Consider the following 20,653-nt stretch of genomic DNA (forward strand, 5'->3'; position numbering starts at 1 on the left):
TCCATTTTTTCGAAAAAGTTTTAAAAATGTTCAATTTTGTTACAGTTTTGAGTCATTTTTCTTCATTTAAATCTTTTTTCATTTGCTCTTTACTCGCTAAGTTTCAACTTTTATAACATTTAACTTTTTTTTATTTGCGTGTTTATTTTGGATATCAAAGATCAACCAACCTAATTTAACAAAATGAAACCAGTTGGAGCTTCAATGCAGTCATGTGTACGTCAACTGATTCAACAGGAATTTTCAATCTGAGCAATTGCCCGGAAATCTAATTTGATTTATATTATAACCAGAAAACCGAAGGCAAACGTATCTCACTTGCTTACAAAAAACGATGGTCGTCTGCAAAATTAAACGGAACAAGATGAGCAAAAAACGCTAGGGTCGACTTCTTCAGATGCAAGATCGTATTATTTCAGATGCAGCATCAGTATAAACGTTAGGAAGCGAACATGCAAGTGTGGAAAAATGACTTAAACAGTAGCAGTATTGAACAAATTCAAAACCTTCGTGAAAAAAAAGTGTGGTATAAACGTTAGGAAGCTGAACTTACGTGGGATGCATTGGTAAAGGCCTGTTAATTAGGCATGCAAAAAAAAACAATGACACAGCTTTTAAATGCTTAAGATGTGTGAGGGCTGAAAATTTAAACATCCTTACAGTTTTGTGAGGCGCTAAATATACTTATTATTATCACATTTGTAAATAGTCATCCTAAGCTAACTGGTGTACTAAAATGTTTATGTTCGGCCTTAAAAGCCAAATTTTTTTAGAGAATGTTTAACGTGTGAACATTGTCGACCATTTATTTATGACCTTCAGTTAGAACAGAAGACGTTATGTTCATTGAGAATGGACTTAATCAGCGGAGGGTAATTCCTACTGGTAACAAAAGTCAATGCTACCCTTAAAATAGTAAAAAGCTATATGGTATCTACTAAATAATCTCCAGCTCTATAGATAAAAACAATAATTTAGTACTATTGTTTTCTATCGAGAATTCGATTTCTGCTGCTGCGTTCTGATTGGCCTAAACTTAACCGTTTTAACAATCTCCCCCTTTTCTTTTGAAAGATGGAGATTTTCGAGTAGATCCAAAAGATTTATTCCCGAGGAAAAAGTCCAACATACCGGCTATTCAGCTCGTCCAATAGAAAACCTTCTTCTGTTGTGCCCTCGGTTAGGAATTTCTAGCACTTTTTTGGGTACGTTCCTGATCTTGATTTCTTTCTTGAGGAAATTAAGAAAACCACAAATTTTACTAAACTTTTACTATCGACAACCCTGTTCCTACTTCAAAACTTAACTTTCGAACAGCTTTTGACATCCAATATCATTTGAAACAGTTCGATGGCGTAACAAGAGTTCAGAAAAAACTTTGAATCAAAAATTTTTTCTTTTTAGCTTTTTCGATTAGTAGCATGAAGTTTCAAAGCACTTTAGAGAGTGTTTTCTTACTTTTCGGATACTCCACCACATCATCCATGGCCTCGTCCTCGTAACTCAAATAGTCCACTGTGAAACCATCCAGGGGCAGAACGTCCGTAGGCTGGCCACTATTATCCAACAGGTCATAGCATACAATAACCGACCATAGATTACAATTCGTTTTTCTAGCGTTGTCGGATCTAGGGAGGAGACATGCCCCCACTCTCGGGGATTCGACCCCCTGAGCGCCCAAAGGGTGTCCCTGTTGGTACTAATTTATGACATCCATTTTTGGTTGTCCAATTGACTTAAATGTTTTCTAATGAGCGCATTCGGCGCAAATATATTTCTTTTTTATGGGGGCTTGGAGAGCGGGGGGGGGGGGGGCAAAGCAATGACTAAATTTTTCAGCAGAACTTTTTCGCCGATTGGGTCTGTTTTTTCTCACATAATTATGTCATTTCATTATTGTATCATGTGACCTGTTGTCCTTGTAGCAACTGAGCACAAAGTTAGCTCTGGATGCCTCGAGGAGTATGACGTAACGTCTCTTCCACGTCTTGTTCGTCATTTCCTTCGAGGAAATGAAGAGTTCACTGAAATTTTTTAAATAAATTTTAGATCGACCATACATATCTAGAAAAAAATTATTCAATCACAATGGCAGTCAACAGCTAAGATCTCTCGCTTTGGCCATAAATGGTCCTTGCTGATCTGCTGGCTCGCTAGAAACATCATGTTCAAATTGTAGCAATTAACCGAGCTAACGATTTTATGAACTGAACTATGCTTTGTGGGCACTCAACTCGAATTCTACAACCCAAGCTTCCGTGAATATATAATTTTAAGCATTCATCAGGTGATCTTATCGAAAGAATAGATCTCTGGCAGCTAATACAAACTTAATTGAAGTCGCTTTTGACACCTATCTGGGGATATGCTAACTCTACCCGTAAACTTTTTCTTTGCAAAATTCGATGATCCGAGGAGCTCTTGTTCCGACCAGTGAAAATGGGGAGGCACTTTGTATTCGAGTGTTTTTTTTTAGTTTTTTTCTTCTTTTTTTCCATGCAAAATCAGCTGACACAAACAATCATTGGAGATAGCTGAATGATATGTCATTTTGAAGCACTTTCAGTCTAGATTCGAATGACATTAAAAAATTTTGAAAAAAAAAGATTTTTTTTTGTCATAATTCGAGCAAATAAAGCAAGCGAGAAGGCTTACAAGCTTGCAAACGAGCAGGCTTTAAGACCTTAAAACTTAAATTTATGCAATTAAAACTACCTTTTGGATCAAAAATGGCAATATTTCGAGGAAGTCGTCCCAAACTGCCCGCACCGATGTCTCATGGATCAAATCGAATATAATGGATTTTGCTTGGTAAAAAAATTGTCTAAATATTCGATAGTCGTGGCAAATTTAGACAGCGTAATTTATTTTAATCCATTATAAACGATCAACTTCAAAAAATATAAATCCATTTAAATACAATTTAATCGATTATAATTCGTTTTTGTTTTCAATGTAATCGAATTTTTTTTTGTAGATAAAATTCATGAAAATTAAAAAGGAATGAGTTAAGTGATAGGGGTATAACTCATAAAGTAATTTCGGATAGGGTACACCGTCTGCTCGTGACGCTATCTTATTTTCGGCCGGATAGATTCGTGCAACTTCCTAGTCTAATACCGATCCTAATCTTATTCTTATATCTACTAGTCTCAGGGTGTTTAACTAGTCTCTGCTAGATGCAAGAAGTTATTAGTGATTTTAATTTTCCTAGACTGTTAGTCCTTACGATTTTTTGGTTAGCTTAACCTAGGTCTTTTTGTTCAGGGTTGGAGAGAAAAGTATATCAATTCCGAAGAATGATTTTTAATTTCTCGTGGCTTGTCTAAGCTAAGGTGTTAACTTACTTAATCTTATTTAGGGGTAGTGATTGTGTTCAAGGGTTGGAGAATAGTAAATCGATCCACAAGGTTCAGGTATAATTAGAACGCAATTAGTTCGTTAGATACTATTTTAAACTTACTAAGTTTAAGATTTATCCTTAGTCAGGTAAGAAGAGGGTTCAAGTGAAGGATGAATAACCGAAGTTCTTCACAGTTTAGCCTAATTTCAATGGTTAGCGTGATTAAAAAATTTCTTAAAAGGTGGGTAGTGAATCGACGTTTGAGGTCATTAGACACTTGATAAGTGGGTGGGGGAGAACAAAATTGTTCTTTTTGATCCAAGGATAAGCCTTGATGATCAGAATTTAAAATTTAAAAGATAGAAAATTGATTTAGATCCAAGGAAAGCCTTGATGATCTGGTTTAAGATTAAATAAAATTAAGTTTAAAATAATTTAAATTTATTTGGTTAATGATTTTAGTTTTTGATAATATTAGTTGATTTATGATTGCTGTTATGTTTAGGTGATGAATGTGGAACAACAGGATGATTTATATATACTAACACTTTATTGTCATGCTACTAATTTTTATTTTTGTTTTCAATAAATACTTTTTCAAATATGTTTTATATATTACTGCAGAATTGGAGGGAACGATTTGAGATGTTTTTATCAATCGTTATTGAACAATAATAATTTGATCTAGCGCCTGAAATAATCATTGAAGATTTCCTTCAAGGATTTTATGTTTGCAAATGAAAATCTAAATTCATTGCTAGTAAGATTCTATATATAAAAGTTTGCGTTGGCTTTTGCCGTACGACCATGAAACTAAATGGTAAGTTTCTATGTAGTCGTATGTCGTCTCTTGTCCGAGGTCTTTTTCCAATACCGGGTAGTTCTCGTATTGTGCGGAATAGCGGCTCTGATCTATTGAGTCGTAGAGACATTTCAATTAAGTTATTGTCGTGTAACATTTGAAAATGTTTTGTCTATTTTCTAATCTATTTTTGGTTAATTCTAAGCTATTTTGTTTTTTAAGGTCTTTATTCGAGACTTATGGTCGCACCAGATGAGTTAAGTGATAGGGGTATAACTCATAGAGTAATTTCGGATAGGGTACACCGTCTGCTCGTCACGCTATCTTATTTTTGACCGGATAGATTCGTGCAACTTCTTAGTGTAATACCGATCCTAATCTTACTCTTATATCTACTGCTCTCAGAGTGTTTAACTAGTCTCTGCTAGGCTCAATAGATCTAGAGTATACTGGCTTATTGCGGCTGCTGAAGTTCTCTTCGAGAGGTAACTAATTTCTAAGTTAAATTCAAATCTCTCTGGTGCTGAAATTACAAGTAATTTCAGCACTTACAAATAAGTGGGTTGTTAGTTAGATGGAATATGATTGGTTAATATTAAATATTTTATACTGATAAAATGTCTAATTTATCCAATAATAAAATGTAGTTTAGATCAGGTTCCAGGAAGTTCTGCAAAACTCGAACCCGAAGGAACACGATAATCCCAATGTTCACTACCCCTCTCCCTCGTACCCCCGCTACGTCAATTGTCACCCCACGTTCCTCCGCTGCTGCACTCCCCCTTCCCCGTTCCTCCTTTTAGCAACCCATCCCCCCGCGCCGCGCCGGATTAGGTAACTTTGGGGAAGTGTTAAACGTAGGTAAACGTGGGCAGATTGTGCAGTTGGAAAAAAAACTGATATAAAAGAATAGCAAACTTACGTATCTCTATGAAAAATTGCAATTGAAAAAGAGACATCAAAATTTAGTAAAAAACGAATAAATTAACAAACCTAACTATAACATTTTCATAAACAAATGATAAAAGCTCGCAAAAATATTTTAAAAAATTGATTACAATCTGTTAGAATTGATTAAATTGGAATATGTCTCTTTCGATAAAGCTTTTTGAAATTTAGTTGAAAGTAATCGATTAAAATTGATCAAGAATGAGTTTCATTGCTACAGAAAGTAATGACAATATAATCCACTTGTAATCAATTGTAATAGTTTTTCACTTTTGAGAGACAGACAATAATAATCCTATGTAATCGACTTTTATCGATGAAACTTCAGTATGAGTGGGCATGTTTCGACCGACTGGACTGAAGCAAAAATGTGTTCGACTGTGTTCGATTTAAGCGTGCTATGTTTCGACTGACTCGACCTAATTTGGTTTGTGTTGGACTATGTTTCGATCACACATTATATTCGAATTTTTGTTCGACTATATTTCGACCACACTTTCTGCTCGACTATGTTTCGACCGTAATTTACTTTCTACTTTGTGTTCGACCATGACTCGAACTAGTGTTCGACTATGTTTCGACCACGAATTTAGAGTCGAACAGCATCCGTGGGCTTGATCGAACTCGGTCAAAACCTAAGTCGAACACCTTAACCCGGATATAAGTGAAGCCTTTTTGGTTGGTCGTCAAGATGGTGGTGTTAACTCACCCTGTGCACTTGACGTTTTCTGGGATGCCGAAGGAGATGGAGAGACTGCAAGTGAGAGGGGGAAAAGTTTTCTTCAGTGGCATCATCTTCACATCTCTCTTTGCGCCCAACTGGTACACTAGTTTGTACTCTGGGAAGTCCGGGTTGGCCTTCATGTAAAATCAGTTCTCGAAATTTTAAATGGAATTACTATACGATAAATTCGGGACTTTTGAAAAGTGATTAATGATCGACTTAGATGCTTCAATTTGACCGAAGTTCTATTAGTCCTTAGAACTAATCGTCACAAAAGGGATTGTTTTTAAAAATGAACCGACGAAGATGAAAACCAAAGAAGCAAACTTGATAAGTCAAAGCAACTTAAAAAAAACTGTTCTAGAAAATTTACTGCAAGCAAAAAAGAAGACACTTAAGAGTAGATGTGTGAACCTCAATTCTGTCCGGGTATATCTGGAACTGAGCAATGGCTAGTTTGTGTGTGGCAGCCAGTGACTTCCCAATCGGCCCCTCTTTCCTGAAGGTGCAGAAGGAGACTTCGAGCAGAGGGCGGGGACCGCCAAAGGAGAAGGTTGCTTCTTCATTCACACCTTCCAAATAACTTCTAAAATGAAACCAAACATGAAAATACGTTAAACTGGAAATCAGTTTAGACAGAACCGGAAATAGATCAATCGAAAATAGAGGCGGAAATCATATTAAGTTGGGAAAAATGGGAAAAATCAACAACCAAAAACAAACATCAAAGTTTTTGACGAGTTTAGTGGTTTGTAAGTCTTCAGGAGAGCTCGGAATATCAAATTGGTTGAAAGGAATATCAATTTAAAAAAGGTCGGCAAAACTTCTCATTTTTTTGGAAAAACTCCCCCTTCCCTTGTATCATCGCACGCCTCATCTTCCTGCTTCAAAACTCCTGTCATAGTCAGAGTAAAACGTAAACTTCTCTAGAAAACCAACTGACGGGTCATGAGTGGGTTCCAGATTGAGTCGCCGGGTGTTATCTTTTCCTCTGGCCGATTTGAGATGGGCTATACTCATGCACTTGGAACGGGTGAAGTTCACGGCCACATCACGCATGTGTTCTATCTTCACCTGAACAACAAGATGAACTCGTGACCAGTCATTTCAGCCCCAAAAACAGTCTTTTCCCGAACTGACTGCTTTTGGAGAGGAAATGATTGGGAGCCAGATGAACTAAATAATGATAACAATTACAGAATGTCTGGAAATATTTTTTAAAAATAATTTTCAATAGGTCGTATTGCAACACAAAATGTTCTCGTAAGTAGCAAGTATTAGACCCACTCTTGATCGAAATAAGCGGAACCCGCAAAACATTTGAATGAGAGGGAAAGTCGATTGAGAAGTAGATCATTTAAAAGTTGTTGATTGCTAAACACCCCCACCCCCCCCCCCCCCCCCCCCTCAAACACACATATATTAGGCACATTTTATGCTTTTATAAGAAACCCACAATCTTTGAAAAGGAATCCAAATATTCGCCGATAATTGTTTTTTTTTTTCTAAATCCAGTATACGTACTGTAACAGTGAATACTGGAATCACAGCTCCCATTGCAAAGTCAGCATCAGGGGATCCAAAGTAGCTGGCTCTGAAATAGCGAACAGTTGAAAATCGAAAGGTTTCAAAATATTTCATTTGAATTTAGTTGAGATAGTTCACCTTTCTTCCATCCATGTTTTGGACTTGCGTATTTTGTAGTTCATCCGGGAGAGATATCTAAATGGAACAATGTTCAAAGAGTTAAATTAGTATTTTAAACAAAATCGGGGTCAAGGGATAATATCAATTTCCTTAAATTTAAGCAAAAAATATTTTGAAAGGGCTTCAGTGCCTTGATTATAGGGACCTTGGCATCATTCACATGAATAGTTTTGAGCGAGGAGTGCACGCTAAAAACTGCTTTTTCAAATAAAACTATTCATTTTTTACCAAGATATTGCCACACATTTTCATTTTAAAATCTTTAATTTTTACACGGTAATCAGTTTGTTATTTTTATATTATTTGAAAATTAATCAATTGAGCTCGCCTCTTGAGTTCGCCGTGTGACTCGTCTGCCATGTGATCGTTCTGACTAGCCTCTACTGACTCCAAATTCTTCATGAGGTCATCCGTCTGTCTGCTCAACTCCCGCACCACGTCATACTCCATGTCTTCATTCGCCCAATTCACCGGCATCTTCTGCAAACACACACGAATCAATGCAGTCCAAAAAACATGGGATCAAGGGATCGACTCCAGGAACAGGCCTAACTCATAAACACTGACATTAACTCAAAAGACATGAATAATTTTAAACCTGCCTTAATCACTGGCTTCTTCTAGATCCGTTAAAATTGAGCTTTTGAAAAAAAGCGGCTCTTTTCCACTCCCCCTCACCTTTCAAAAAATTGATTTTTAAGCTCGTTTTACGTGTTTTTACGGCTAAATGCGTGATGATACGATAAAGAGTCTGGAAAACAAATCTGTTCATAATTGTCAGTTGTCACTTGGTTCACCATGACAAATTTCATTGCATTATGACCAAATTGAAGAAGTTTTTCAAAATGAATAAGAAAAGTAGGCGAAAGTCACCAGCGGATTTAGGGAGGCGGGTCCCTCGTCAGGAATTCGACGCCCTTCCAACCCAAAGGTTCCCGTTTGTGCTATTTTGAGATATCGATTTTGGCTGACTGACCCTAAAATTTTTCTAACGGCGCCTTGGCGCCAAAACTATACTAATTTTGAAGAGGGATAGCAAAAATGCTCTTTTTAGCCCGTTTTTAAAAAATTTTGCGTGCGGCGCAGAAAATTTAGTCAAAATTGGGTCTTTATAGTGTTTTGGGAGAGCTCAGAAAATCAATTCGGTCAAACCTAAAAAAAAGGTCGACCAAAATTTTGGATTTTTTTTGAAAATCTGCCCCCCCCCCCTCTCGTCGAGAAACTCCTAGATCCGCCCCAAGGTAAAACAGAAAGGAGCCGAAAATTTTCCAAGAAATAAACACAACATAGTGTGAGTCCGAAACCTGGACTTAGCCAATTTTTCCTATTAACTATTCTACTACTGGAACAAAAATTAAGTTTTATCCGTATAATGCACTGACATTTTTGCACAAAGAAAAAGAATCTAGTGATCAAGAGAGCAAGTATGGTGAAGTGTTAAGTCTCTCCGCCTATCTGGTCTTAATGCTCACATGACATGATTGCTGGTTCAAATCGCAGGTGCGCTGCTATTTGCTGGGTGAAATTTTGCATCTACGTCAAAGCTTAATGTGCGCTAAGTATATGCGCTCTTGTTAGTTTAAATAATTAACATGTGGGTTACGCCTCTGGGCCGGTTGGCAAAAAAGTCTGTCAACAATTGGTGTTCCAGGGCCTACGTGTGATGCAACAGTTTTCAGTCGACGAAACAACCAAAAAATGTATGTGGTAACTAAATCAGGGCACCAACGGGGTCGTATTTTTCTTCTTGAATTTAATCTGAGCGCACGAGATTGAGGGTTCAATTCCAGGGTTTTTCCTATTTTTTTTGCTCAAAAATGCATCAATCAGTTTAAACTACTCACTCGCAAACTACTCGCAGAAATCAATTTTACAACTGCTAGGCAGATATTCTTTAGGGTGTTAAAAAACAAAGTATCATATATTTAGATCTAGCGCATAAAGTAACAACTCATGGTGAAACACATAATCGTGGTTGAAGTTTATAAAAATTAAAAGTTTATTTAAAAAAGGAATATTTGAAGCCTAATATCTAGCAACAAACAAAAAACACCCACAAGTGTAATTTTTCTGCAATTATGCATAAGTCGGAACTACAAGACAAAAAACTGCCCAATCATGCAATAATTACTTCTCTGTCATAATTTTTTTCAATGAACTATTTAGTTTTGACCAATGAATTAAGTTTTCACACCAAGTTTGTTTATACTCTGACTTGTTCAAAACGAGCAATCTCCTTGGGTTGCGCTGGAAAAAAACGGATGTTGATGTTATAGTATCAAACAGATACTGATATAAGAAACGCGCCAATTTTAAACAGAACGGAGTTATTTACAACAAAATTGGCTACTTTTTCTGGATAAAATTGCGGCCTCTCTCAGACTCAAGCTTTGATTGTCTGATCATGATAATTATACACGTTGTCCAAATGGAACTCTTACAAGAATTGTTGCAAGAAATCTTGCAAGGTTACTGCAACAAATTGCCTTCAATTTGGAAGATTTTTGCAAGATTTAGACTTCACTCGCAAAATATAGAGCAAGACTTCAATTACTACTACAAAATGTTTTCGACTTTTTTTTGCTGTTTTTGGTTTGTTCAGTTCTTTTTAAAGTTTCTGCTAGTCTCTTACAGATATTCAACAAAATCTCACCACAGTTATAACGATATTAGGTTTAATATAAGGCACCAAAATAGCCCGAATTGTATGCAGAACATTTCGACCGCTAATTGATCTCTATTAAAATGGCAATGAATTGTAGAAACTTGCAAATTCAGATGCTTGAGCGACATGCATCAGTTATAAATCAACAGTGAAAACTCTTCCTCGTTAAAGGAAAGCAAATTTTGCAAGTATATTGCAAAACTTCTCACAAAGTTTGCATGTTTTAGGGACTGAACTGAATCGTTTTTTTTTCCTGCAGATTCCACTATCAATCAAATCCGCAGTTATCCATACCATAACATAGCTTGGCTTTTCAATGAAACAAGTGAATTTCTATCTGAACTTTAGAAAGATACTTGTGAAAAAGCTTACAAACATCTCTGGGTCGTGTTCGCATTGTTTCCGCTCTCTCAGCTCTGCCTTCACTAGAGAGATCAATTTAGGCTGCTTGTTGAGCTGAAAAGAATCCACAGATTTGATTGACATAGAGTCCTTTCTAGGTCAGAAGTTTTCGCTGGTATGATTTTTATTCAGAATTTTTCAGCGGCAAAAATCATATTTCACAGCATAAACAAAGAGTAAGACAGAAAAAAAATCTGAAAAATCTGATATTCTTGTCGCTTGTTTACATTGAATTTTTTTTAAAGAATGAGCTTTTACTTTAGAGCTTTTTTGTTTGATCTCTTTGCTACCTGCATGAGTGTGGCCAATTTGTTGTGTATCTGAGTCCTGATCTTGAGAACCAGTCTCAGTTCCAGCATCATCTTCTCCTTGTTATAGGACAGCGCAGACACATCCGACGCCTTCTGACTTCGATCTCCTATACATTAAATGAAATAGTAATTGAATTCGTTTAAATCACGATAATGTACATTTTTTAGCGACAGAGTGATAATAATAAATTGTTTTCATGCTTATAATACAAAAAATGCAGTTTTGTGTTCTTTTTGTAAGCCATGTCTGAAACTTGAGAGAACTTCGTCTTGATTTTTCAGCTATTCTAGATAAGATGGCAGGCGTGGATTGGATTCCATGCCCTGATAGATAGAAAGAAATTTTAGTCTTAGGTTTTTTTGCTTTCGGCCGCGTCATTTAAATGGGCCCCTGTAAATGTTCGAGGCGTTTATTTTTCAGTTCATCCGATATTTAAAACTTGCTTTCCAAAGATTTTTGTGTCACACATTTTTTTCTGCAAAACATGCATACCGCGAAACTTTTAATATAATACATCCTCATAGATTTTTGAAAGGCTGAGCTCTGAAAATCAATTTGGATGTCAAATAGTAAGTTTTCCAGCTAGAAATCCGCAGCTCCTTTTTGTGGCAATTGTTGGCTAAATGCTCGCTCGGATCTTGCCTTCAATGATGAGGTGGAAAAATGAGTTCCACTTGTTCTTTAGCTGGTCAGCACTGGATACATCCCGGAAGCCCATGTTCTCCACCTGTCTGGACACATTCAGAGCAAACACATCTTTCAATTCCGCCATCGTCATCGCTAAAACGGGCGAATAAGAGAATAACACAATTGTCTGTTAGTATTTTTTTAAGACTCAGACCACTAAAAGTAACATTATTGATCAACATCAATAATAAAACTCCCAAAAACGGCGCAATTTGCATAAGTCAAACGCAATGGTACCTCCGCTCTTGACACATTTCTGCACACTGTAAAGCCGCATGTATTTGTCGAAGAAGTTCTCAATCAAGTCAGCCAGTGTTTTGTCCACACTTCGAATCCCGTTTAGGTCACCTCTATAAACAAATTGGCTTGTTTTCTGGCTCACATAGAACAAAAAATAAGTCGCAATCTTCCTTCAAAAAACAAACGGAACAAGTTAGAAACAATTTTGAAATTTTTTGAAACTTTTCATATATTTTTTTATCAATTTGGTCAAAAATTTTATACTTGAGCAATCAGCAAACATTCGTCTATTTATCATAGAACACTATTTTGAAACTAAAATTGATAATCTTAACAAAACCTAATGTTAAATGATAAAAAAAGGCATTCAAAACAAAAAAAAATCAAAAAAACTCGAACCTGATTATGATCACTAAGAAAATGATGGTTAACTTTTTCAAATTTGAAACCATTACAAGTGGTCGCCAAATAGATTTTTTTCCCAATACGACTTATTTTTAATTGGAAAAAGTACAAAACCAGTGAGCCTTGTTGACAAAAAATGCTTATCATACAATTTCAGAGAATGAAAAAAATACCCTTCACACAACTTTATACCCGAGTGTAAGTGTCGTTAACACCCGCGCAAATTGTTGATATTTTCTGTTGCAATCCAAATGTAAGCAAGAGTGGGTCTAGGACAACAAGCCGACGGGACTTCAAGCCGACGGGACTTCAAGCCGAAATTAAAACTTTACAAGCACCCCAAAACGCTATTTTATCATCTGCAAAATGTTGCTTTTCTAAAATTTTGGCGAGTTTAGTCCATAGTAAGCGTTATTCATGACAATGCACTACTTGTGATTCGCATCCGTTAATAACATCAGCCGGTTTTGAAATGCATAAATTATAAACATGAAAAATGCCTTCAACCATATTTTCCTTTTCAACTTTCCGGAACATCATTTGGAGGCTTAAATTATGAGCAAACGCCAATAACTAGTGAAGAAAGATCATGAAATTGAGAAATTCTTCAAAAAAGTTTTCAAATTGTTCATATTTCACGACTTTATAAGGAATTATTCGGCTTGAAGTCCCTAATTTTACAATTCGGCTTGAAGTCCCGTCGGCTTGATGTCCGGCACCCAGCAAGAGTAACAGGATAAAAGAACTACTCGCCGAGCGGCCTATTCTAGATGTACTAAAAACAGACTTGCCAGTTGGAGCGGGTTTGGATCCCCTTACCGATCCCCTAAATACATGTAAGAAAACTCGATCGACTATAGCCCTACTTGCCTTTTTAAAACCGTTTTATCGCTCTAGTTTGGTTCAGCCTTGATTATTGCTGGCCGTAAAAAAAGCAATATGTCTCAAGGACAATCACCTGATGTTTTCGCTAGCTTGCACCAATTTATCATGCAGATTTGTCACGAAAAAGTTAATGTTATCAAAGCGACTTAAAACAGGTTTTGAATTGCGACACGAATTGTTTGTAGTACCGAAAGTACGAAAAAAATGAATTTGTCCGAACAACTTTAAGTTGCTTAAAGGAGATTGAACGCACATTTGCCAAAAAAAAATTAATGTTAAGATTTTCACACTGAATTAAATGCATTAAATTTCACACTGTCTTATCATTTTTTGCATGTAAAAAGTGTTTTTACGATGGTTTTTATTTTGCTTAGAAACGAGTGTGCAATGAAAATAAAATTTAAAAAAAAATTGTTTCCTCTTTTTTTTTTATGGAAACGCTCAAATCAAACAATTTTCATACACGAAATTTTTATGACAAGCAATTTTTGTATTTTTTTTTCTATGCCAGAAATGCTAACATGTAACAGCCACTGCCACAGTAGTGTTTTAATTGAGTTGCAAATTAGTTTAATGCAAAATTAGAAAAACTTTCGATCAAAAAAATTTGTTAATTTGTTTATTTTTTTATTTTCTTTATAGTTATCGTATGACACGCATTTTCCCATAGATGCCAAATATGAAAAGGTATGATAGGAGTTTTTCTTGTATGAACGTTGACCCGGGGAGCCCAGGCGAAGAGGATACCGTTGCTTTCGAAATTCAGTCAGATATAACAGAGTTATGCTCCTTCTTGTATTTTATAAAAAAAATCTGTTTCTGAACGTTATAATTGTTTCCCAAATGACGGGGAATAACCTACCACAACAATTGCAGTAGCCATAGCTTTCTAGAATATGATTAGAACCTAATCTGTTGCCGGTCCAGGTCAAAGTCGTACTGAGACACTTGACAAAGACTACTTATAAATTCAGTGTGTAAATAATCTATACAAAAACTATGCAAACTCATTTAAAATTTTAGCTGTTTTTATGAATTCAATTTTTCAATTTCATCATTTATTCATAGGGAGAAAACTAAAAATATGGTTCCAAAAACTCCCAATAGTCCCATATATAATTGGCAGTACAACATGACGAGGCCAAACTGTGCACAGGAATGGCGCTTAGTTTCGTGTCTGTATGTTACTGGATTTCAGAGACAAGTCCTTACACAGTTTGGCCTCGTATTGAAAATGTTTTTAAGAAAATGTTTGAGTTTTTCCGAATTAGATTGGTCACAGAAAATACAATGCCTAATTGCCATCGGGTTATCATTCTGCCTTTGGCGAAGTTCAATTTCTGTCATAGCAAAATTAAAATAGGTAACTTATAAGGCGATTGGTTTTGTTATAAGTATGCTCCCGCTGTTTTTGATTAGTCCCATTCAAAAAATTTGTGAGTTATTTACTTGAATATAGACAAAAAAAACTTGAAAAAACTTTAGTTATATTGACTAATTAGGTTTTATACGAAAAAAATTATCAAAATATATCTTACTGGCCAACCTTAGAATCAGTAAAAGACAATTGAAACTTCAAAACAACCAACCCAACCGTTAACAAATGCTCGTTTCATTATGAGGCCAAACTGTGCACTGGATAGGCGCTTAATTTTATGTCTTTATGTTCCTGGATTCCAGAGACAAGTCTTTAAACATGTTAAAATTTTGTCAGAACGATCAAAGAAAAAGATAGAACAAAAGAAGAACAAAGGCAGCATACTTGATGCGGAATGCGCTTACAATTCACAAAATACACAGTTTGGCCTCGTAATGTTTGTTTGGCCTCACCTGAGGAAGTTGGTGACCCTTGACCTGATGTGTTCGAATTGGACTGGGGTGAGAGTGTGTTGCATCTTATCAGACAGACTGGTCTGTTTCTCAGCATTGAAGGGAAGGGCGATACACCTGGACAGCAGGACATACAGCGCGTACCTAGAAAAACAGAAACGCAAAAAACTGGCTGTTTTATTAAAAGTTTTAATGAGCAATTAAGCTCAATTATCCTTAGTTCTGGATTTTAAAACAACCTGGTGCTAAACTACTTATGTATTACTTCAGGGTATTGTTAAAATTGATTTGTACTTTGTTCACTTACCTGTCATGTCGCGTAACTTCAATCACAGAATCATAAATGCCACCAGAAGAGCTCCTTCTCAGTGTCCTTTTCGTCTTAACATCTATTTTCGGCTCACTGTATGTCGGGTCTTCTTCCGCTTCAAGCATTACACGCAGATTTGCCTCGTTGGCTGTCACGTGACCATCAGACACGTGATCATTATTCACATTACTGAATGACTTTTCCCGACTTGCGTTGGGTAAGAACTGTTTGGGGGGTCGAACAACCCCCCTCGCATCAGGTTGAGCCATTGTTGTATTTTCTGTTATCTCCATGTAAGCTGCACTAGACGATGTTGGTTTGGTATCAGATTGAGAGGAATTCTCTTTGCTTGTTGTTTGTTTGGGGATCTGTAAATACTGTTTTGATCCCCCTGCTTGTTCATTTGAAGGTGATTGGATGGCGGGAGCGAGGCGTGAATAGCCATCGTCTTCATCGTCACTATCAGAAATCATTGTTTTCTAGTGGTCGCTAATAGGAATTCAATTTTGTAATTTTTTTAGCAAATTTTTTTTGATAAAACGGAATATTTTTCTCAAAAGTAAACTGAATACAAAAAAATTGAGTCACTTTAATTATCGTATGAATCAAAACGTGTATGCTACTCAAGAAATTTCTACTGTATTCAAATCTCTTTTTTGCTACAATCTTTTACTATTATGCTAGAACATTGTATGTAAAAAACCATAAACTCTCTTACACCATTTGCCAATTTTTATTTGACCGACTCAAATCAGTCATGAAAATTCTGTCAAAGTTAGTTTATAGTCACGAAACTAAGTTGAATTAAGATTCAGCGGCTGACCGAAACAAACATGGGTCAATAAAATTGCACCTCCTTTCGAACTGTTTAGATTGTTAGCTAAATTAGCTAATATCGTTTTTGTTTCGACCAGCGGCGGATCTAAGATTTTCTCGAGGGAGTGGCTGATTTTCAAAAAAGTTTCGAAAAATTTTAAGACCTTTTTTTAGGTCGACCAAATTGATTTTCGGAGCTTTCCTAAAGCACTAAAAAGAAGGCGCCTTTAGAAAAATTTTAGGGTCTGTCGCCAAAAATGGATTTCTTAAAAAGTACCAAAGGGGGCAGGGGGAGGGAAGGGCACCCCCTCCCTAAATCCGCCACTGGTTTCGACTATAACAGTGTCGGTTTTCGCGGAGCAACATTGGCGTTTAACAATGAAAAACGATTTGAAGTAAAGGGTTAGCTATGTGCACAGAAACCAATCAACAAGAAAAACCGCTCAAAAACCGCTCAAATCTTGCGCGGTTTTTGAGCGGTTTTTTTAGATAAACCGCTCAAAACCGTTCAAATCTTGCGCGGTTTTTGAGCGGTTTTTTAGGTAAACCGTTCAAAAACCTCTCAAACCGCTCATTTTGAAGCAAGATTTTGAGCGTAATTGTCTAAAAAAACCGCTCAAACCGCTCAAATCTTGCTTCAAATAAGGTGAAAAATCTCGACTCGGGACTCAATGTCCATTTATTTTACAGAAAAGTACAATTTGTCTCTAAACTTTTTAAAGAATGGGACGGACTGTTTATGTTTCGTTAGAGTTTTCTCCACAACAACTTCGAGTTATTAATTAATTTGAGTAAAATAATTGAGCTGAGGGATTCACCTTGATAGGAGCAGTCTTGTTTTATTGAAAAATGTCTATGTTTAATCTTCGTTTTCTTTTCTTACCAATTACACTTGGGTCTAAAACAGGAGTTTTCGATTCAATTTTTTACAAAAGGATATGTTGTGGGCCAAGTTTTTCCGTCAATTCGAGATTATCATTGCGCGATATTTACCGGTTGACGTTTAATGCGTAGCTAGAGGGCAGCCTAATTCATCCAATTAATTTATGAAAGCGAGGAAAAATTTAACCACCCTCTCAATAAAAACACAGAATTAAAACGGAGCTTCGCATCACTTGCGATACAGTACAAACAACAAAACATGTCGAAAAAACGAGAAAAAAAACAAAAATGAAAAAAAAAAACGAAGTATTCTAAAATGTTTGTACTTCACAAAAATAGTTCATCTAGGCAAAATATCAGGCAAAATACTTAAACGTTTAATGGAAACAAAGCCGACTCAGGGCAGACACCAGTTGGGCCTAAAAACTCGATTTTGTACGAAGAATCTACAATGAGCTATTCTTCCAACTCTAATGAGTTAAGGGTGATGTTCATAACACATAGAGTAATTTCAGATAGGGTACACCGTCTGCTCGTCACGCTATCTTATTTTCGGCCGGATAAACTCGTGCAACTTCTTAGTCTAATACCGATCTTAATCTTACTCTTATATCTCCTAGTCTGAATAGATCTAGAGTATACTGGTTTGTTACGAGTCGGTCTCTTGGAGAAAGCAACTAAGTTCTAAGTTAATTTCAAACCTTTCTGGTGCTGAAATTACAAGTAATTTCAGCACTTACAAATAAGTGGGTTGTTATTTTGAAGGAGTATGATTGGTTAGTCTTCAACATTTTATAGGGATAAAATGTGTAAATCATAACCAATGATAAAATCTAGTTTGAATCTGGTTCCACCCATCCGGAGTTTACAGTGTTTTTGTTCTTTGACATTCTTCTGTAATGGAGGATGAATGATGATCGTTTGTATGTCGCGAGCATCATTTCTGTTCCGTTCTTGGAGAAAGATGTCTTATCCGTCTGCTCCAGGAAGCTGGCATTGTCGATATGAATTGTCATTCGACAACGACAGTGACCGCCAATTGTTCTTTGTTTCTGGAAATCATTCTGATTTTTAAATGGTTTGTTATGATCATTTATTCTTGTTTTGTAAAGAATGGTGTTCCAATCTCGTTTGGGAATGGCGTGAAGTTTTGAACTTGGAGGATGTGCCTTGTAACTCGGATCTGTACGTATACTTGAACATCGAGATGGCCATTGGTCTGGTTCAATAGAGTTGCTTTGCTGCGATGCCAAGTCGTACTTAAAAACCTTTGAGTTGTGATAGTAGGCAGTATATCGGTTGTGTTTAGCCATTCTGTAGTTTAAGTGTGATGGGGTCGTCTAGTTTCTTGATGCTGGTCTTTGTGCTGTGTAAAATCTATATACTGCATTATATCATTTACATATACACATTTTTGTTAATTCTGTTTTTAGTTATGAATTATTAAATTTTATTGCAAAAGCGTTTTTGTTTAGTTCTGTTATTTTTAATGAGTTACTCACCCTTGAGTATTTCTCTTCAAATTAGGGAGTAAGTCACAAAGCGTGGTTGGAGCACGGTGGGTTAGGCCGGCCATAGAGCATGCTCAGGACGACACTTCTGGTGGGTTAGGCCTGGAGTAGGATATAATTTCATGCTAGCTTCTTGTGGGGTCCTGTTTTGCGTTAATTTTTCATGTCTTTTTTATTACTGGTTTTTCTTTTGTTGTCTGGTTGTGCCCTTTTCTTAAAAATCAAATTATTTGGTTTGGGTTTGTCTTTCGACTTTTTGGTGTTTCACTCGTTCTTCTTTGGACTTTTGAATAGTCTTCAAAAGAATAAATTATCCAGTTCTTAAGCTGGTTTAATCCGGTTTGGGTACCGTGGGTTTTCTTTTCTTAGTCATGCTGTTAGTTTGTGGTTGGTCGTGTTTAGTAAGCTGAGTTGGTTAGTTTGGATTATTATATAATTCCTTTCCAACCGGGATAAAGGAAAGTTTGAAAGTTGTTAGTACTGGTTATAACTGTTATCAGCGAAAGTTAAAACTTAAATTCTCTATTTTAAACAATTCGTCGTGGGCCAGCAGTGCGCTTATGGATAGAATTGCAATTTTAATACTTTGTGCGGGTTGAAATTTTTAATTTATTATCATCTTAATTAGATTTACTGCATTGGAGAAAAGAATTTATATAACAATTTACTGCTGTTTGGGGGTAGTTTTACTGCTTTGTTCATTCCGGTTTCTTAATAAAAGTTTATATATAATGGAAAAATAATTTCTGTTTTTATTCGGTTTTTCTTTTTGTAGATGATTGTGCTCTGAAAGCCAAAAAAAATTACTTTTGATGAAAAATTGTTGATATTGTTTTGAATTTGTTAGTTTAAATTATTCAATTCAAATAACCTTAATCATCGGGGAACAAGCCATGGGGAAAACATCGTGAATGACTTCTGATGAGGTTAGTAATTCTGCTAATATGCGTATGATTTTTTTAGTATGAAATAGTGGCCAAAGCATTTGAAGTGCTCTGATGGTCTTTAGTTCATCGGTGCCAGGTGCAGATTCATACGGTGTATTTTGAATAAGGCTGAAAATTTGATGATTATTTTTAGTATTATGAATAAATTCTAGAATTGGGACTTGGATGGGTTGTAGGAATTTATGTGGGACAGTTAGTGGGTGGAATTCTTCTACATTAAAGGTCTTGATTAGGAGACAGAAAAAATACATTTGTTTGATGGGATCATAATTGCGGAGGATGCCTTGGAATTTAGTATCATTAATAGTATATGTGAAGTTAAGAAAAACTGGTGAAGTTTATTTGGGGTTAATAAACTGATATCGATGGTGAGGTTGTCGTGATGGTGTATGCAGAGTGTAATGACTTCGTATAAATCTGTAGTAAGTGTATGTATGTGTTTGTTTAGTACGTAACATGATGTCGTGTGAACAATGCGAATCACGTTCTTTGGGTGTGAATGAAAGGTTAGTGAGAAAATGTTAAATTTGTTATAATAAGATTCATAGGCTTGGAAATCACAAAGTGCTTCTGAAATGAAGTGGTCATGTTTTTTGTCTAATGAACTGAGGGTAAAGACATCAGGTGTTTGAATGAAAAAGTTTTCTATTAGTTTTGTGTTAGCAATTTATCGTCATAAAGGAAGTGATCTTGGTTAGGTCGTATGATGTCAAGATCATAATGTTCGATGGAATAATCGTTAGCTTTATGTGCGGCGAACATTTTTTAAATTTTTTGGTATCATAAGTGTTTGAATTGTCTAGGGGTTAGTGCTGTAGTTAGTCGGAAGAGATCGTTTTTGCATCTTTCCATTTCTTTTGGTATGTTAATTAGTGATAAACCATGTGGTATTTGAGAAGTGATAAAATGATGTCCAAGGGAGGGTGGGAATTAATACATGTTCATCGATTTAGTTTGACTGTTCATGGTTAGGGTCGGAATAAGCATATGTATATTGGGGAACGGAAGGTAAACATATTTGGAGGTATTCATTAGTATTTGTGTGGTTAGGATGATTAATGTATGATTTTGCTGTTACGGGTTGAGAGAGAAATGGGTGATTTGGGAAATTCCCTTTCAATGCTTTGTAAGCGCGGTTCGTACTGGATGAATTTTGGTTGGATGTGGAAAATTGAGCTAGAGATGCGGTGTAATTTGAAGAGGATGTGGAATTTGGTGGGTTTAATCATGTTAAGGA

The 20,653-nt window shown here is 36.1% G+C and overlaps 1 protein-coding gene across 3 annotated transcripts in view; it reads right to left on the bottom strand.

The window, feature by feature from the left end:
• LOC134853049 (calcium-dependent secretion activator 1-like) overlaps positions 1-15,925 on the bottom strand; it is a gene marked incomplete at its 3' end in the record, with an annotated part of 59,952 nt that extends 44,027 nt beyond the window's left edge. For all 3 annotated transcript variants that reach the window (XM_063868976.1, XM_063868977.1, XM_063868974.1), the window contains 14 exon segments: positions 1,459-1,556; positions 1,911-2,024; positions 5,803-5,951; positions 6,232-6,403; positions 6,761-6,891; positions 7,342-7,411; positions 7,483-7,539; positions 7,853-8,004; positions 10,562-10,645; positions 10,882-11,009; positions 11,546-11,683; positions 11,828-11,940; positions 14,951-15,094; positions 15,258-15,925. In XM_063868976.1, coding sequence (XP_063725046.1) covers positions 1,459-1,556; positions 1,911-2,024; positions 5,803-5,951; positions 6,232-6,403; positions 6,761-6,891; positions 7,342-7,411; positions 7,483-7,539; positions 7,853-8,004; positions 10,562-10,645; positions 10,882-11,009; positions 11,546-11,683; positions 11,828-11,940; positions 14,951-15,094; positions 15,258-15,733 — 2,026 coding nt within the window.
• Positions 15,926-20,653: the final 4,728 nt, after the last annotated feature.

Source organism: Symsagittifera roscoffensis, chromosome 8, assembly GCF_963678635.1.
Source record: "Symsagittifera roscoffensis chromosome 8, txSymRosc1.1, whole genome shotgun sequence".
Lineage (NCBI taxonomy): Eukaryota > Metazoa > Xenacoelomorpha > Acoela > Convolutidae > Symsagittifera > Symsagittifera roscoffensis.